This window comes from Hyaena hyaena, unplaced genomic scaffold (assembly GCF_003009895.1).
Source record: "Hyaena hyaena isolate Hyena2069 unplaced genomic scaffold, ASM300989v1 scaffold_4, whole genome shotgun sequence".
NCBI lineage: Eukaryota > Metazoa > Chordata > Mammalia > Carnivora > Hyaenidae > Hyaena > Hyaena hyaena.
In genome coordinates this window covers 3,666,195-3,680,474 of record NW_024080636.1, presented here as the reverse complement: position 1 = coordinate 3,680,474, position 14,280 = coordinate 3,666,195, and the positions used below count along the sequence as shown (strand labels likewise).

The following is a 14,280-nucleotide window of genomic DNA, read 5'->3' as shown; positions in this document are numbered from 1 at the left end:
CCCGCCTCTGCGCTCAGGTCCAGGATGGCGGCAGCTGGGGTCATGCTGGTGCCCTGGCAGCTTTCAGGGAGTGTGGCACATAGTAGGTACCTGGTATTTGTAGAGGGAACGGACGGACAGAAGCATGTTGGGTGACTCTCAAGCGCAGGAAGTTCTGTCTGGACAAGGGGGGAGAGGGCACCCCAGGCAGAGGAGCATGCGTGCACGGGAAGGCAAGTGTGAACAGGGGACGCTCAGCGAACGGCAGAGCCAAGTGAGGCTGCTGGAGATGTGGCACGTGGGTGGGGAGCCCTGGACGAGCCCCCTCTGTGCCCCCAGAAGGAGTGGGGACAGTGCACTGCCCCAGTGGACTGGCCTTTGTAGGGTGTGAACTCCCTGTGAGTGGCATGCGCCAGCACACGCATGCCTTCGGTTTCTCCTGCGGCCACTTGAGCACCCGCTCCACCTGACCGCCAGCTGGGCACGGGGACATAGACTCAGGTCTCTCTGAGCCCAGGGTGGAGGCAGGATGTCCAAGCCCGGAGGTCTCGGGCAGAGCAGGTCTGGGCATGGGGGGGAGCACATTCTTCTGGGCCCCAGGGAGACCTCAGAGAGGAGGAGCTTTGGAGACGTGAGGATGTGGAGGGGGGAGGGTGTTAAGCCAGAACACCCAGGGAACCAGGTCTCATCACCATGGCTGGGCTTGAAGCATCCTCATCGAGAGAAGCCAGGTCACAGAAAGGCCAGGAAAGGCCAGAGCCAGAGCTCAGGTCGTCTGACTCCCGGATGTGGGTTCCCTCCTCGCCAGGTGGTACCTCTCATGACAGTTTCCTAAGTCCGGATGGGACCTGGGAACAATGCGTGCCAGCCTTGCCCCCCTGAGGAGGGCCCGGGGGCTCAGTGCTTCCCTTTGTGCCATGCTGGGCCTGGCCAGGGCCTCCGGGGGAGCCCAGTCTGCCCGAGGCCGGTGGGGAACACAACCCACGGCCCCAGCTTCTCCGGAGGGTCTCTCTTCAGACTTGGCTGTGGGTCCCATTTGGAGGGCGGAGGGTGGGAGGGGCATGAGGTGGCCTAGGGCCCTTGATGCAGCCCGTATAGGAGCTGGTCGTGACCACGGGCTCCCCAAAGGGATTGAGAGACTGTGGTTTCCTGCCCAGCTCGAGGGAGGCCTGTGTTTGGACCACAGTGGAAAAAGGGTGCACGGGGGGCGGCCCCTCTTCCCTCCCTGCTTAATCTGGGGGCTTTGTCACTGGGAGTGGGGAAAAGAAATGTTTACATGGCCTTACATTTGTTTCAAATTATTCATCAGTGTTTGAGAGTCATTGTTCCCTGCTAGTGTAAACAGTGCTGTCCCAAGGCACAGCCTCTCTGACGGCTCGCTGAGCTTCTGTGGATGAGTGCGGTATCAGGCACCCTCGGCTCCTGGCTTCCAGCAAAGGGAGGTGGGCCCGGCCAGACAGGGTCTCCAGGGAGCCTATTTGTGGTGGGCTCAAAGCAGTGCTTTCTCGCCACGAGTTCGGCATTTGAGGACCTATCTCTGTTCTGTTTGTTTTCCCAACTGACCCTTTAAGAGAGCTGGAGAAGCCGAGGTCCAGGGCAAAGCCTCTGAGAACCATGGGAAGAACAGCAAAGAATGTGATTGAAGGGGGTCTAGACTGAGTCCCAGCAGCAGAACTCACTGGGACGTGTAGGCCAGCACGTGGGCGCAAGTGCCTCTATGAGGTGTCGTTGGGACAGAGAGGAGACTGACCCCAGGTACGCTGGGGCATTCCCTGCCTTACTCACGGCAAGCTGGCTTTGCACTTGCATCCAGGGTTCACGAACATGTTCAAGGTGACAGCCAGCTCGAGCTCATGTTAAGAGTAGCTGGTTCTTCATAGCGTCAGTCTCGACACGCGTGCTGGCACAGCCAGTGGTGGAGCAAAGCCACGTGATCAGGAGGTGAAGAGCAGGTTTAAGTCCCGCCTCTGCTCTGAGCAGGCGTGTCACTTTGCACGAGTTGCATCCGTTCTCCATGCCTCAGCGTCCTCATCTGTAAAATGGAGGCGGTAACACAGCACCACTCGGGGCTGCCGCAGGGGTGCGGTGAAGCTGCTGTTTGCGAGGCCCCGTGCTGATGCAGAAGGAAACTTGGGGAATGTCAGCTTCTTGTCGTTGTTGGTAGGACGAACAGCACCCGGAGCCTGGCTTAGAGCCACTCAGGACCTCGTGCGGGCAGGGGACAGACCCCTGGGGGCGGGCGGCGCTGGGGTGGAGGGGGTGCCTGCACCAGAGAGGACACTGGCACTGGCCCCCTAGGGAGCCCTCAGTAAGTAAGACTTTGTTGAGAGGAGAAAGGTTTTCAGAATAATCCCTCTGTGTCATTGCCAGCTCCCCTGGGGACCCCGCTGTGTGTCCTCTTAGCAAGAGCCACCTTCCCCACTTCAGAGTTCAGAGCTCTGCCTCCCTCCGGGCTGCCGCACAGCTGACATTTGAGCTGGAGAATAATGGCCCGGCTTGGCGGCCGCGAGGCCGCCACGTGTTCTCCCGGATGTCCCGAAGCCTCAGTGGGACCCAGCTGACAAAGCTCCAGAGCCGAATCCTCTCCCGGGTCAGTGTGGGTCGGTCTGCCTGGTTCTTCACGTTTCCGCATGCCTTTCATTTCAGAACTAAAAAATGGCCATGTTAAAAACAACTGTATTAAAAGCTTGTTGCCAAAGTGTGTGTGCGCGTGCACACGCATGTGTGCATGTGTGTGAGTGTGCGCGCGAGTGTGTACGTGTGAGTGTGAGTGTGTGGTGGGGGCCAAGAGGATTGGCTAGAAGCAGCCAGTAGCTCACCTTGCCTTTGTGGTTTCATGCATTTGCCTGTTGAAGTGACGACACAGACAACGGCACGTTCAGGTTTAAGAAGCCCCTTCTTTCATTAAAAAAACTGACAGTGTGAGCGGTTATGACTTTGGTAATTGGAACATGCTGCTCTGCTCCAGCCCAGAACTCCATAAAGACTCTTTTCAGCCAATAGCACCTTTTGTGCCAGCAGCCTCTGGTCGAAACTGAGTGTCGGCCCTGAGGTCTGTCTCTCCTGGAGAGCGGGGAAGACCACTTGGAGACTTGCCGCCGCTGTCTGGGCAGCCAGAGGTCAAGGCCTTTTAAAAAGTTCCCTGTTCTTAGGCTTTTGAAATCAATCTGTGAGGCCGAAAGCAGGCTTCCCCGTCATCTGTCCCTCCTTGGCCACAGGGTCTTGTGTTACTGGTTGTAAATCCGCAGTGGGGCTGAAGAAAGAGGGGATGGGAGAATTTGCTGGGCGAGGCTCCGGGTGTCAGGGCTGGACGGTGCAAGCTGCGCAGTCTTCCTGGAGAGGGAGAGTCCAACAGGGTCAGGGAGACCACAGTTTGGGAGTCCGACTATCAGGTGGGACCTTGGACAGGTGACTTTGCCCCTCTGGACCTCCGTTTCCTCATCTATAAAATGGGCTAATACCTGGATCTGATTTACAGGGCTGCTGTGAGGATTAAAAGCGTTAGTACAGGTCAGATGCTTAGAAGAGGGCTGGCCATGTAGGAGACTGAGGGTCGGCCAGCATTACAGCCATCGTAACTGTCTCTCGGAGTAACTCCGTGGAGTACTGCCGCGGAGTGCGTCCACAGAGTACTAGCATAGAGCACCACCGCGGTACCACCGTGAAGGACCTTGGTGGAGTACAGCTCTGTGCATTGTCTCTGGGGGGTGCCTCTGTGGAGGGCCACTGTCATACTGCCTGTGGAGTGCCACGTGGACTGTCACCGAAGCAGCGCCCCGGACGGCGCCTCCTGTGAGCCTGGGGAACCTGATCGCATCTCACTTCCAGCACCAGGCGTGACGTCTCTCTTCCCCTTGTCTTCCTCTTCTCGCAGATGTGGACGAGTGTCAGGATAACAACGGTGGCTGCCAGCAGATCTGCGTCAACGCCATGGGCAGCTACGAGTGTCAATGCCACAGTGGCTTCTTCCTCAGCGACAACCAGCACACCTGCATCCACCGCTCCAACGGTGAGTTCCGCCGCACGGACCAGGCACGGCCCCTCCCCCGCGGCTCCCGGTGGCCCTTGGAAGCTCCCTTCTCCGCATCTTGACTCCTCCGGGGGCCTCAGGGTCAAGGCCGGGGGTTTCGGTGGTGGCCTGAATGGCTGTTTTGTGCTCCTGGTGTCGGTTCTGCTCAGGACTCCTCCCAGTTCCCGCTTGCCGCCCGCTCCGCCAGGGCTGTTGGCGCTCCTGGGGTTTTTATGTGGAGGCGAGGTGGGGCCACAAATGGGCAGATGTGACCCGAGAAGCTGTTTTCCTTTCTGGGCTGAAGGCCGGCTGTGGCCAGGAAGCGTGGGGCCCCATTCTCCATGCTCCCCTTCCCCAAGGTGGGCTGGAGGCCCGACCCGGCTGAGTGCCAATTTCTTGGTCTCTGAACCGTCACCGGGTCACCGGCCAGCAGAGGGTCCCTGTGGTCAGGAGCCTGCAGCCCTCTGGTTGCCGGGTGGGCCGGCGGGCCGGCCGGGGCCAGTACAGAGGGACGGGGGAGGACTGGCCGGAGTGCTGGAGTCCCCTGGAGACGGCCCTGGGCTGGGACCGAGCCTGGCCTCCAGCCAAGCCTGACAGGTGAAGGTCCGTGGTATCAGAGGACGGGTGGTCAGAGTTTGGGCCCAGAGCAGCAGGATTGTGAGGTAGGGCAGCTGGCCAGGAGGCAGGACCCACGTGCCTGGAGGAGAGGGGTGTCTGAGTAGAGGGAACAGCGTTTGCAAAGGCACAGAGGCATCTCTTACTTAAGATAATGGCAAGGTCTAGAATCGCAAGGCAGGCTGGCTGAGCACTGTGGTGACGTGGGCTAGGGGCGGGGACGGGGACCAGCTCACCTGGGGCCCGGCCATTGTGTGCGGTCAAGAGAATAGATGGGGAGGGAGGCCAGGACAGCTGCCTGGCCCCAGCCTGAGCCCGACCCCATCACTGACCCCTGACTTGTCCGGAGGGGCCTGGAGGAGCCCCTAATGGGCCTGGCCTGGGGTCCGCGGCACCAGCAGGAGACCAGGGAGTGGCTCATGCTGGAAGGTGGGGACAGGAGGGCGGGCCCTGGGCTCCAGCGCAGCTGGCCGGGTATGACCCCGGCTCCACTGCTCCCTGGGGCAGGCTGTACTGCCCTGGACCTCTGCCTCCTTGTCCACAAAGTGGAGATGCAGTGCTGACCCGCCGGGCTCTCGGGGGGCTGGGACGAGACCCTGAGCCTGCCATGCCCCCCGGGCGCTAAGGCCCCAGGGGCTGCAGGGTGAGGCTGGGGACGGCGAGGTTGGGGATGTTAAGTGTGCTTTTTCTTTGGACGCAATTCATGAGAAAGAACAGAAGGAAACATAAAAGCACAAAGCCAGGGATAGAAGAGCAGAGTTGCTGCCTTATTAAATGCCCCGACGCTCGGAGCTTGTTCAGGCAGTTTCCTCCAGAACACGGCAAGCCTGCCGGTCCCCACGCCTCTGTGTCCCCAGAAGGATGTGGAAGCCCAGCTCTGCGGTCCCTGGCGCTTGCCGCAGCTGCGTTGTGCGGGCTTGCCGGGCAGCCGGCGGCCTGGGCTGCGGGGCCGCTGGCTCCAGCTGCCCCAGAGGAGGACCTGGGGGCCCCACCTGCATTTTACAGGAAGCGGATTTATGGGGAAGTGAGTGCATGTCGGTGGGGAGGAAGGAGTCCTGCTTTCATCAAAGAGGGGGGTTTACAGGGTGGCTGCTCTGAGCAAACCATAAAGCCCCCGAGGCCGGGGTGGCCTGAGCCTCTTTCCGGCCAGGTTGTGTGCACCCTGCTCCTTTGAAGAGCAGCTTTCCCACGAGCAGGGCTTCGGGCGAAGCCGTGAGGCCCCCCGGTTGGAAGGAGGGTGGGCAGGGAGGGGAGTCCAGCACGAGGCCAGATGCCCGACCGCGGCCGCGGCCTGGTGGTAAGCGGGACCTAGTTTGGCGTGGAGGCATTCGTCTGGCTAAGGATGGCACCGGACAGACCTCAGCAGCGGCCAGGGGAGGAGGGTCAGGGGGGACCCGATAATGTGGGGAGCCGCAGCAGCTGTGGGGTCATGTGCTAACTGCGAGCCAGGCCTCGCAGCAACGCGGTGAGGCAGGGGGATGACGACCCTGTGACGGAGGAGGAAGCCCAAGCAGTCCAATTAGGAGACCTGGCCGAGGTCACACCATAGGGAAGGGGCAGAGTCCGGATCCCGGCTCAGGTCTTCAGCTGTGATGTGAGGAGGCCGGTCGGGAAGAAAGAAGGTAGAAGGAGGACAGGAGTAGGCAGGCATCCTCTTCGAGGAAGCCGCATGGGAGCTGAAGCAGCATGGCCGACAAGAGCCGCCATGGCAAGAGTTGGGGGAAGCGTGCCAGGCAGCATGTATGCAAAGGCCCTGAGGTAGGAATGGACCAGGCTCGGGTGAAAAGCAAAGTGAAGGGTAGGGCAGTGCAGCACCATGAGCCAAGGGGAGAGGAGCCCAGGAGGAAGGGAGCCCGGCAGGGCCCAGACCCTGTGAGGCTGCTAGAGCATGGGCAGGAGGTGAGATTTTGTGCAGAGAGGGCGGCCATGGGAAGCTGGTTACACAGAGGTGGGAAATGTGTTGGAGGGGAGAGGACTTCCAGGGCCTCTCAGATACTTCAGGGGCTGGGCCTCCAATTAATTGTGCAATGGAGCCTCGAGCCCACATGCCTCACCCTTCCCAAAGGCCCTGGGTAGCCGGATCCTGAAGCCAGGACTTGAGATTTAGCCAAAACACAGATTTGGGGGCCTCAACCCCAGCCTTTGTTAACCAGCACCAACCAGCACATTGGTTAAAGAAGTCCCTTCTCTTGTCAGAATTTTTGTGGGAATCTCCTAAGTTTTAAATCTGAGCAGTGAGTCGATCTAAAAGGCAGCAGACGCCATCTTGGATTCCTCCTGAGGGGCGAGTGGCCACGTTTCCAGGGTTCCCACGGGCTGTGTGGCAGGGCTGGAGAAGACGGGCCAAGTGCCAGCACGTCCACCGACTGCCCGTGAATGCCAGTGGCTGGAGACAGGCACAGGTGACCGGGCAGGCTGCCTTCCTCCCGAGGCTCTGTCGGTCATGACAGTCACCCACCACGACTGCGTGCCAACTGCAGCCATGATTGCTGGAGCTCAAAACTCAGAGAGTCAGGGGGACGGACCCCTAGCTTGTTTTGCACCTAAATGGCCTCTGACCCCTGTTCCTCCTGGGAGGGCCCATGAGTCCGGGGCCATTTGGCAAAGCAGACTCCTAGTGTCACCTGACTTCTCCGAATGCCTGCGGGCACCTCGGAGCCTCCCCCACATAGGGAGAAGAGCACACAGGCTGGTTTTGATGAGAGGGGCCTGGATGCAGGAGCAAGGTCAGCCAGGGTCGGTCTCTGCCTCTGGGACTCAGCCCTTCTGAGTGACCCCACTTCCTAGGCACCAGTGCAAACCCTGGCCGGAGGTATGTGGATCTGGCCAGGCGGGGGTTGGGAGTTCTAGGTTTTCAGCCGCTCTCCATCTCCACTGGCCACGTGGCCTCTCCGCAGCCACTCCTGCCTCTCTGGGTCTCCTCCCCGGTAAACCGGGACCAGCGATCCCTCCCAGGCATGGAGGGATCCGTTAGGGAAACCCTCTGAAGCAGTGGGGGTGGCCACTCACTGGCAGCTTCTCCAGGTCTTTGGAACCCAGGCTGGATGTGAGGAGACAGCCCTTCCTCTGTCCCGGCACGGGCGGGGCTGCAGAGCTGTTGGGGTCTGGGCACTTCTTCTACTCAGTGCCTCCAGGTGCTGGTTCTGGCACCGTCACAGCCCGCATTCACCCCCCGTCTGGGGGCGGCCAGGCCTCCACACCCCCTCCGTGGCCATGCGCCCTGGCAGCCCAGAATGGATGGACCACCAAGGAGCTGGCACCTTCTAGCTCTCTCCCTCTCCCATGTCTGCCCTTTTTTCCCAAATCTGTGTCATGTCTGTGCTCCACGAAGGTGTTTCCTCCTGGATGAACGTGTCTCTTTCCTCCTAGTGAAGAATTCTTTCTTTCCGTCTGAGTAGAACTGATTTAGGAAGAGAAGGTGTTCAGGAAGGCGGGGGTCTAACCAGCTGTGCGACTGCGGGCCACCATGTCATTCGTTTGTGTGCTAGGTGTCCGTCTGGTCCTCAGGATCCCAGTGTGAGCGGAAGCCAGCATGGCTCCCTACAAAGCATTTGGTCTAGAAGGACTGAATGCTTAATACGGGTTGGAGTTGCTGTCCAATAATGAGCTGAGAACACATGCTCTGGCGGAAAGGATCTGAAGCTCCTAGGGGTCTGGTGCTCCGGTTGGAAGAGGGGAGGTGGTGACGAGAATGGCTTCCCCGGCCTGGTGAGGGACCGCCCCTTCCTGACCCTGGTCCTCGGCTACCACACTTGCAGACAGTGGTGGGCTGGAGAAGTCCGTGCCCTTCAAGCAGGAAGCTGTCCCGCACCTGCGTCCTGAAACCTCACCAGACCTTCGTGCTCGGCTCTCTGGCGGTGGTGGGGGGCACTGAGCCCCTGCTGGGCACGGGCAGTCGGGAACCGAGGCATGAAGAGGTCAGCAGGTGTCTGTCACACATAGTGTCCCCATCAACTGACTGGTGCTCCTTCCTAGGCCTCAGTGAGAGCGCCCCCCCCCCCCACTCCCTCCGCAGCCTGGCCTGAGCCGACCCCCGGGAGAGCTATCAGGCTCTGTGCCTCTGTGCTCCAGCGGCCGCCCATGTCCACCGCACCTTGTCACTGGATGCTCCACACTGTCTTCCCCCTGGTGCCTGTGTCCCTGCAGCTTGGGAGCTCCATGTGGGCAGGGATGGTGCCCACTCTACCCCTGCGCCCCCTGCCAACATGGGGTCCTTTGGAAAGGACAAGGGGAGGAAGGAGAATGACGCTCAGCTCCCGGTGGCTCCCTGGGCCCCCAGGTCCTCTTCATCCTCAGGTTGTGCGGGCAGATTCCCGGTCAGTATGAGCTAGGGAGTGACGCGGCCTGGGCCGGGCACTGAGCCTGGCGAGAGGGACTCGGAGGCTCTGTGAGGCCACGGAGGAGAGGCCAGGCCACCTGGTGGCTGAGTGTGCACAGAAGCTGTGCCGTACCGTGCTGCCTCCTTTCCCGCGTCTGATGCATGGGAACAGGCCACGGGGCAGCTGAGCGGCTGTGCCCCTGGAAGGCCGAGGCCCCTGCAGCGCCAGGCTGGCACTGTCCCAGCAACGGCATCCTGGGTTCCCTGCGTTCATTTACTAGTCCATTTAATGCCCTTCTGAGCCTGTTCAAATGCACATAGAAATACGGGTAGGAGCCCCCATTGCCCTCCCCCATCAGCATTCTCTGTGCCACTTTCTCCCAGTGCTCAAGACATGGCATCAGGGGTGACACTGGTCCAGTGAAAACCAGATGTGGGGCCTTGCATTAAATGATGGTGGCAGCACAAGCGGCGTTCGCCGTGTGCTTCCTGCATGCCAGGCGTTTTTGCATGGGTCATTGCCTTCTTGCAGTGACCCCGTTTTCCAGATTCAGAAACTGAGGAATGGAGAGGTTAGGGAACTTGCCCAAGGTTGCACAGCCATTGCTCTGGTGGTCCGGCCCCTAAGCCCAGGCAGACTACATGGAAGGTTCTGACGAGGCTTGGACCCCTCTGCATAGCCAGCCCAGTGGGGGTGAGACCCAGGTGAGGCCCCAAGGGCCAGCAGAGACCCCTTCTCAGCTGGCACCACCTGCAGCTCCCCACATGTGAGTCTTCCCTACACCACACATGCCTCATTAAGCACCAAGAGTTTCAGACACACTGCATGGTGGAAATTTCCCGAAATGGCACACCCGTTTCCTTCTTCTCTTTGGGGAAACGGCCTGAGTCAGCCTGGCCTTCTTTCTCTGCAGTTCGTAAAACCTTTATGAACTTCGGTGACCAGGACAGCCACCCCCCTTAAGGGCCACAGAATGTGTGTTAGTGTTTGTCCCCAGGCGCCTGAGCTGGAAATAGCTCTTCCCTTTCGACTTGGCTGCTGTCAGCCGTTCTGTGCCGCTGCCTCCCAGTGGGGCCGCTGCGAAGGCGGTGACGGGGGCTCCACGTGCGTGCCCGGGGAGGACACTGGGGGCTCCTGATTGGGGGTGACTGGGGGCTCTGCCCCAGCTCTTTGCTCGGGGGAACATACCCACTCATTTGGCAGGTCACAGCCCTACTCCGGGCGACTGCGTTATGCCAAGGTGGCCTCGATGAAGTTAAACTATTTTGCTTCTTAGACCCCTCCATGAAATATTGTCGGAATCTGTTCATTTAGTCTACGGGTTTATGAGGGTAAATACCCACGTGTGACTGAACACAAAACAAGAGGATTTTTTTTTTAAGTTTTCATTTTGAAGTAATTACAGATTCACAAAATGTAAAACCAGTAAAGAGAGGTCCCGTGTACAGGATACCCAGTTTCCCCCCGCAGCAGCATCTCCCCTCACCGACAAACAGCATCTGCACAGGAAAGCTGGCATCTGGACTGTGTGTGCATACGCTTCTAGGCCATTCTGTTACATCCAGATCCGTGTGACCACCTCAGCAATCAGGAATCGATGTCATAGGGGCACCTGGCTGGCCCAGTCTCTGGAGTCTGCGACTCTTGATCTTGGGGCAGGGAGTTCGAGCCCCACGTTGGGTGTAGAGATTACTTAAATGAATAAATTTAAGTGGGGGGCATGTGGGAAGGAAAGGGTGAGAGGCTGCTGGGACCATCTGGGTCAGGGTGTTGGTTGAAAGTAACAGAGCAGAAGCAGCTACCCTTGAAAAACAACTGGAAGTGGGCCACGGGGACAGGCAGACACCTGAGACAGAGGTGCGGGGATGCAGACACAGAGCCCACCTCATCCCTTCCTGGCCTGAGTCCTGGGGAGGTCTGGAGCGGGGAGGGCCCTCAGATACCACCCCGTCCGGCACCATCAGACTGGGCCTGGCCGGCTGCGCTGACATCAGGCCATGTCCGTACCGTGCAGGGAAGGGGGCTCCGATTTGAGCGCCTCTTGCATGCCCAATACTTCCCATATGTGGTTGCTTTAGATTTGGTTTCCAACCTAGCCTAGACTTTGGGTCCCTGGCACCCCCACCGCCCCGTGCTGCTCTTCTTATCTTCCCTGTGGGTCGCCCAGCTCCTCTTCACTGCCTCGCCTCTGGCCAGGGGTCCTCTGATACGGAAGACGTCAGCCCTGCCCTGGTCAGCCAGGAGAGTCAGTGTCCCCACAGCCCTTCTGGCCTTCTGAAGAGTGAGTCCCAGACCCTGAAACCAGATCCAAAGCGGGTGCAAGTGAGAGGGTCAAGACACTGCGCTCCGTGGGAGGAGTGTGGACTTTGCGGTGAATGGTACAGGGCGTGGAGGGATGGCCCACACTTCGGGACAGTCACTAAAGCACCTTGGGGTGGACAGGGAGATAAAGTGGTTTTCTGGCAAGTGACGCCGGTGGCTGTCAGGGTCTAAAACTCACACCAGGGGCAGCGTGGGTGGAGAGGAAGGTAGCCCCAGGGAAGAAGACAGAGGGGTGGCCGAGGGAAGGTGAGAGGCAGGGCAGGCGGGACTTCCTGCAGAGCCCCGCCAGCCTCGGGTTTGCGCTTTGGAGGGGCCTGCGGCCTGCACCACGTGGGCGCGGAATAGGTCAGCAGCGCCTGGCCCTGGACAAGGCAGGGTCTGCTTCGTTTCCCCTAAGGAGCCCAGGAGGGGGGCCTGGTGGCTCAGCGCAGGACCAGTGCCCGCTGCTTCCCATGAGGCTGGACGTGCGGGTCCCGCTCTGCACCCTCAGCTGGGGAAAGGCTGGTGCCAAGTGCAGGTGGCCACCCCCGTTGCCTGGTCAGCCCCAGCCTGGAGCCTCGGTAAATCGCTGGGAGTTGACTGATGTGACAGCAGCCTCGGGAATCTGGGGCTCCATCAGGGGTTAGGGGCTGGCCGGCGAGCTCGCTCAGTCAGCAGGGAAGACCGAGTGCTGCACTTCGGATAAAGCCCCTCCAGGCGGCTCGCAGACTCCCGGCACTGCGGGGCGCCCCCTCAGTCAGCCACGGCAAGCAGCCCCCGTGGAGGCCAAGCATGCCTTGTCCTCGGGCCCGGAGCCCACTGCTAGAGGCCACGCTGCTTAGGAACTGACAGGAGCTCCCGCAGGAATCGCCAGGGAGCTTTCGGGTGCAGGTCCCTGGGTTCGGGCCAGAGCTCAGGACCGCCTGCCGAGGCGCCAGGAGCAGCCTCCAGGGCCGCAACCCTCTCTGTCCCGGCGCTTCTCCTAGACCCTCCCTCCGCGTTCCTCCAGGGCCGGTCCTTGACCCTCCTCTGGGCCTTGTCTTCTACCCTGCCCTTCCTGCTCTTACTCGCCCTTCGCCTTGGCCTGCAGTCGGACTTGACCCCTCCCCGTCTCTACAAGCAGGTGCCCTCCCTTGCTGGGCTCAGCCCCACCCCTCTGCCTCCCAGCTTATACTCTGATACTTGCATCCACCCTGGGGGTACTTTGGGCGAGTGCTGTCATCCCCACTCTGGGAGGGAGAACTGAGCCGGGCCACCCCAAGGCACGGTACTCAGGATGGGGAGGGGCCACATTTCCAATGCTAAGTTCCCTTCTGTTCTGTCTACCTCCGGATCCCAGTACACAAGCCTGTGGACAGACTCACAGTCCCTTCTGAGCTGCCCCAGCCATGTATCATGGCTTAGGATCTTACTGGTGTGCCTGGCCGATGGGCTCCCATGGGCTCCCGAGATGCGACTCCCACATCATGGGATCTGGGCCAGGCCTTGACCCAAGGGGCTCTAGCGTGGCTCCTACAGGGCCGGCGACACTCCTGCCCTGTGCCAGCGCTTTCCGTCGTCAGCTGCGGGTGCCGGGACCCCGGAGGTGTATGTGGCTGGGAAGTGTCTGTTCTACGTGGGGGCAAGCCGTGAGGGCAAGCGGCATGGCCACACCACCTCCCTACCCGCCCCGGCCTCAGGGCCGCCCCTCCCAGCTGCTCCTTGGGGTGTTCTAGCGGCGCCACCGAGAGCACAGGGCAGGACTTGTGAGCAGGTTCTCCTCGACCCCCCTGCCTGCTGCGGGCCAGGTGGGCGGGAGAGTAAACAGCTCTGCATTTAGTGGGAAGATTTACGGTGCCGTGGGGGGGGGGGGGGGCCGTCCCAGCCCCGTGCAGTCCGGAACGGCCCTGGAGGCGGGGACAATAAATCCAGCCCATTATTTTTTACGAGCCTCCCACCCCATAAACAACTCCTCTGGCTGGTGAGCCCAGCTTCACGCCCTTCTCCTGGCCTGGCCTCCAGCCAGCCCTGGCCGGGCACCGGGACCCCGGCACTTACTGTGCGGCGCTGGCGGTGGGGCCCTCCCATGCTGCAGCGCCTCAGGCCTCCCAGACAGGACAGCGCAGGGCAGACGGCGGGCACCAGGCCGCGAGGTACCTGGCCCCGGCTCCCTGCTTGGCCTCAAGTCCCACGGCCTCAGTTCCTTATCCGTGAAGCGGGGCAAACATCAGTGTCCCCTAACACTAAGGAATTAGTACTCACGAGGACTGCTCTGGACACACTGTGTCTAGACCCGAGGTCAGCAGCACTGTCAGCCGCCACCAGGCACCTCTGTGTGCCCAGCACTGTGCCTGGACTTTGAGGCGAGTGATCAGAGCCTGAGAACAGCCTTGTGCCGTGTCGCGATCGTTAACTCCATTTTGCAGGTGAGGAAGTGGGCCTTGGAAGCAGAGAGATTTGTCCATAGTAAGTAAGGAGCACAGGCAAGACTCGAACCCAGGTCTGACCGACTAAGATGAAGACACTGAAGGAACAGACGGGTGGAGGGCAGGAGCAGGGGTGCCCGCAGCCTGGAGCCCCTGCGGCACCGGGGCCGCACCTCTGCACTCCGCACCCCGGCTTCACCCTTTGCCAAGTTCGTGCATCTCCCTGCTCCATTCGGCCTTCTCACGGCAGCTGGAGCCACGGTTCTGTCTGACCCTCTGGCCTCGTCCTCCCCCACTCCGGCCCTGCGTCCGGCCCCTCTCCCTGCTGTGCACGCCGTGGAGCAGCCCCCAGAAAGCCTTCTCTTTTCTGCACCAGAACCTCGGCCGGCACCGCCCCCCACACCTTCCACGTCCTCCCGCACCCCCCCATCTGTCTCCCTCCGGGAGCCCTGCCCCGTGTGCCCTTCACCCATACGGGCCTTGGAGTGTGCGGTTTCTTCTCCCTCAAAGGCCATCCCCCGACCCCTCACTTCCCAGAGAGCCCTTCAGCACCTTCAGCCCCCAGCTCGCTTTCACCTCCTCTGTGAAGCCACCTCTGAGTCTTGCCAGGCACGTCTTCTCAGTGTGCGCCGCAAGGTTCTGAGTGGCTCGA

General features: G+C 60.8%; 1 protein-coding gene across 1 annotated transcript in view; it reads left to right on the top strand.

Moving 5' to 3' along the window:
* The window catches only part of SCUBE1 (signal peptide, CUB domain and EGF like domain containing 1), a 130,075-nt gene that overhangs the window by 45,986 nt on the left and 69,809 nt on the right, over positions 1-14,280 (top strand). Inside the window, exon 4 of the mRNA XM_039234658.1 lies at positions 3,854-3,988. Within this exon, the coding sequence (XP_039090589.1) occupies positions 3,854-3,988 (135 nt within the window). The remainder of the gene's footprint in view (positions 1-3,853; positions 3,989-14,280) is intronic.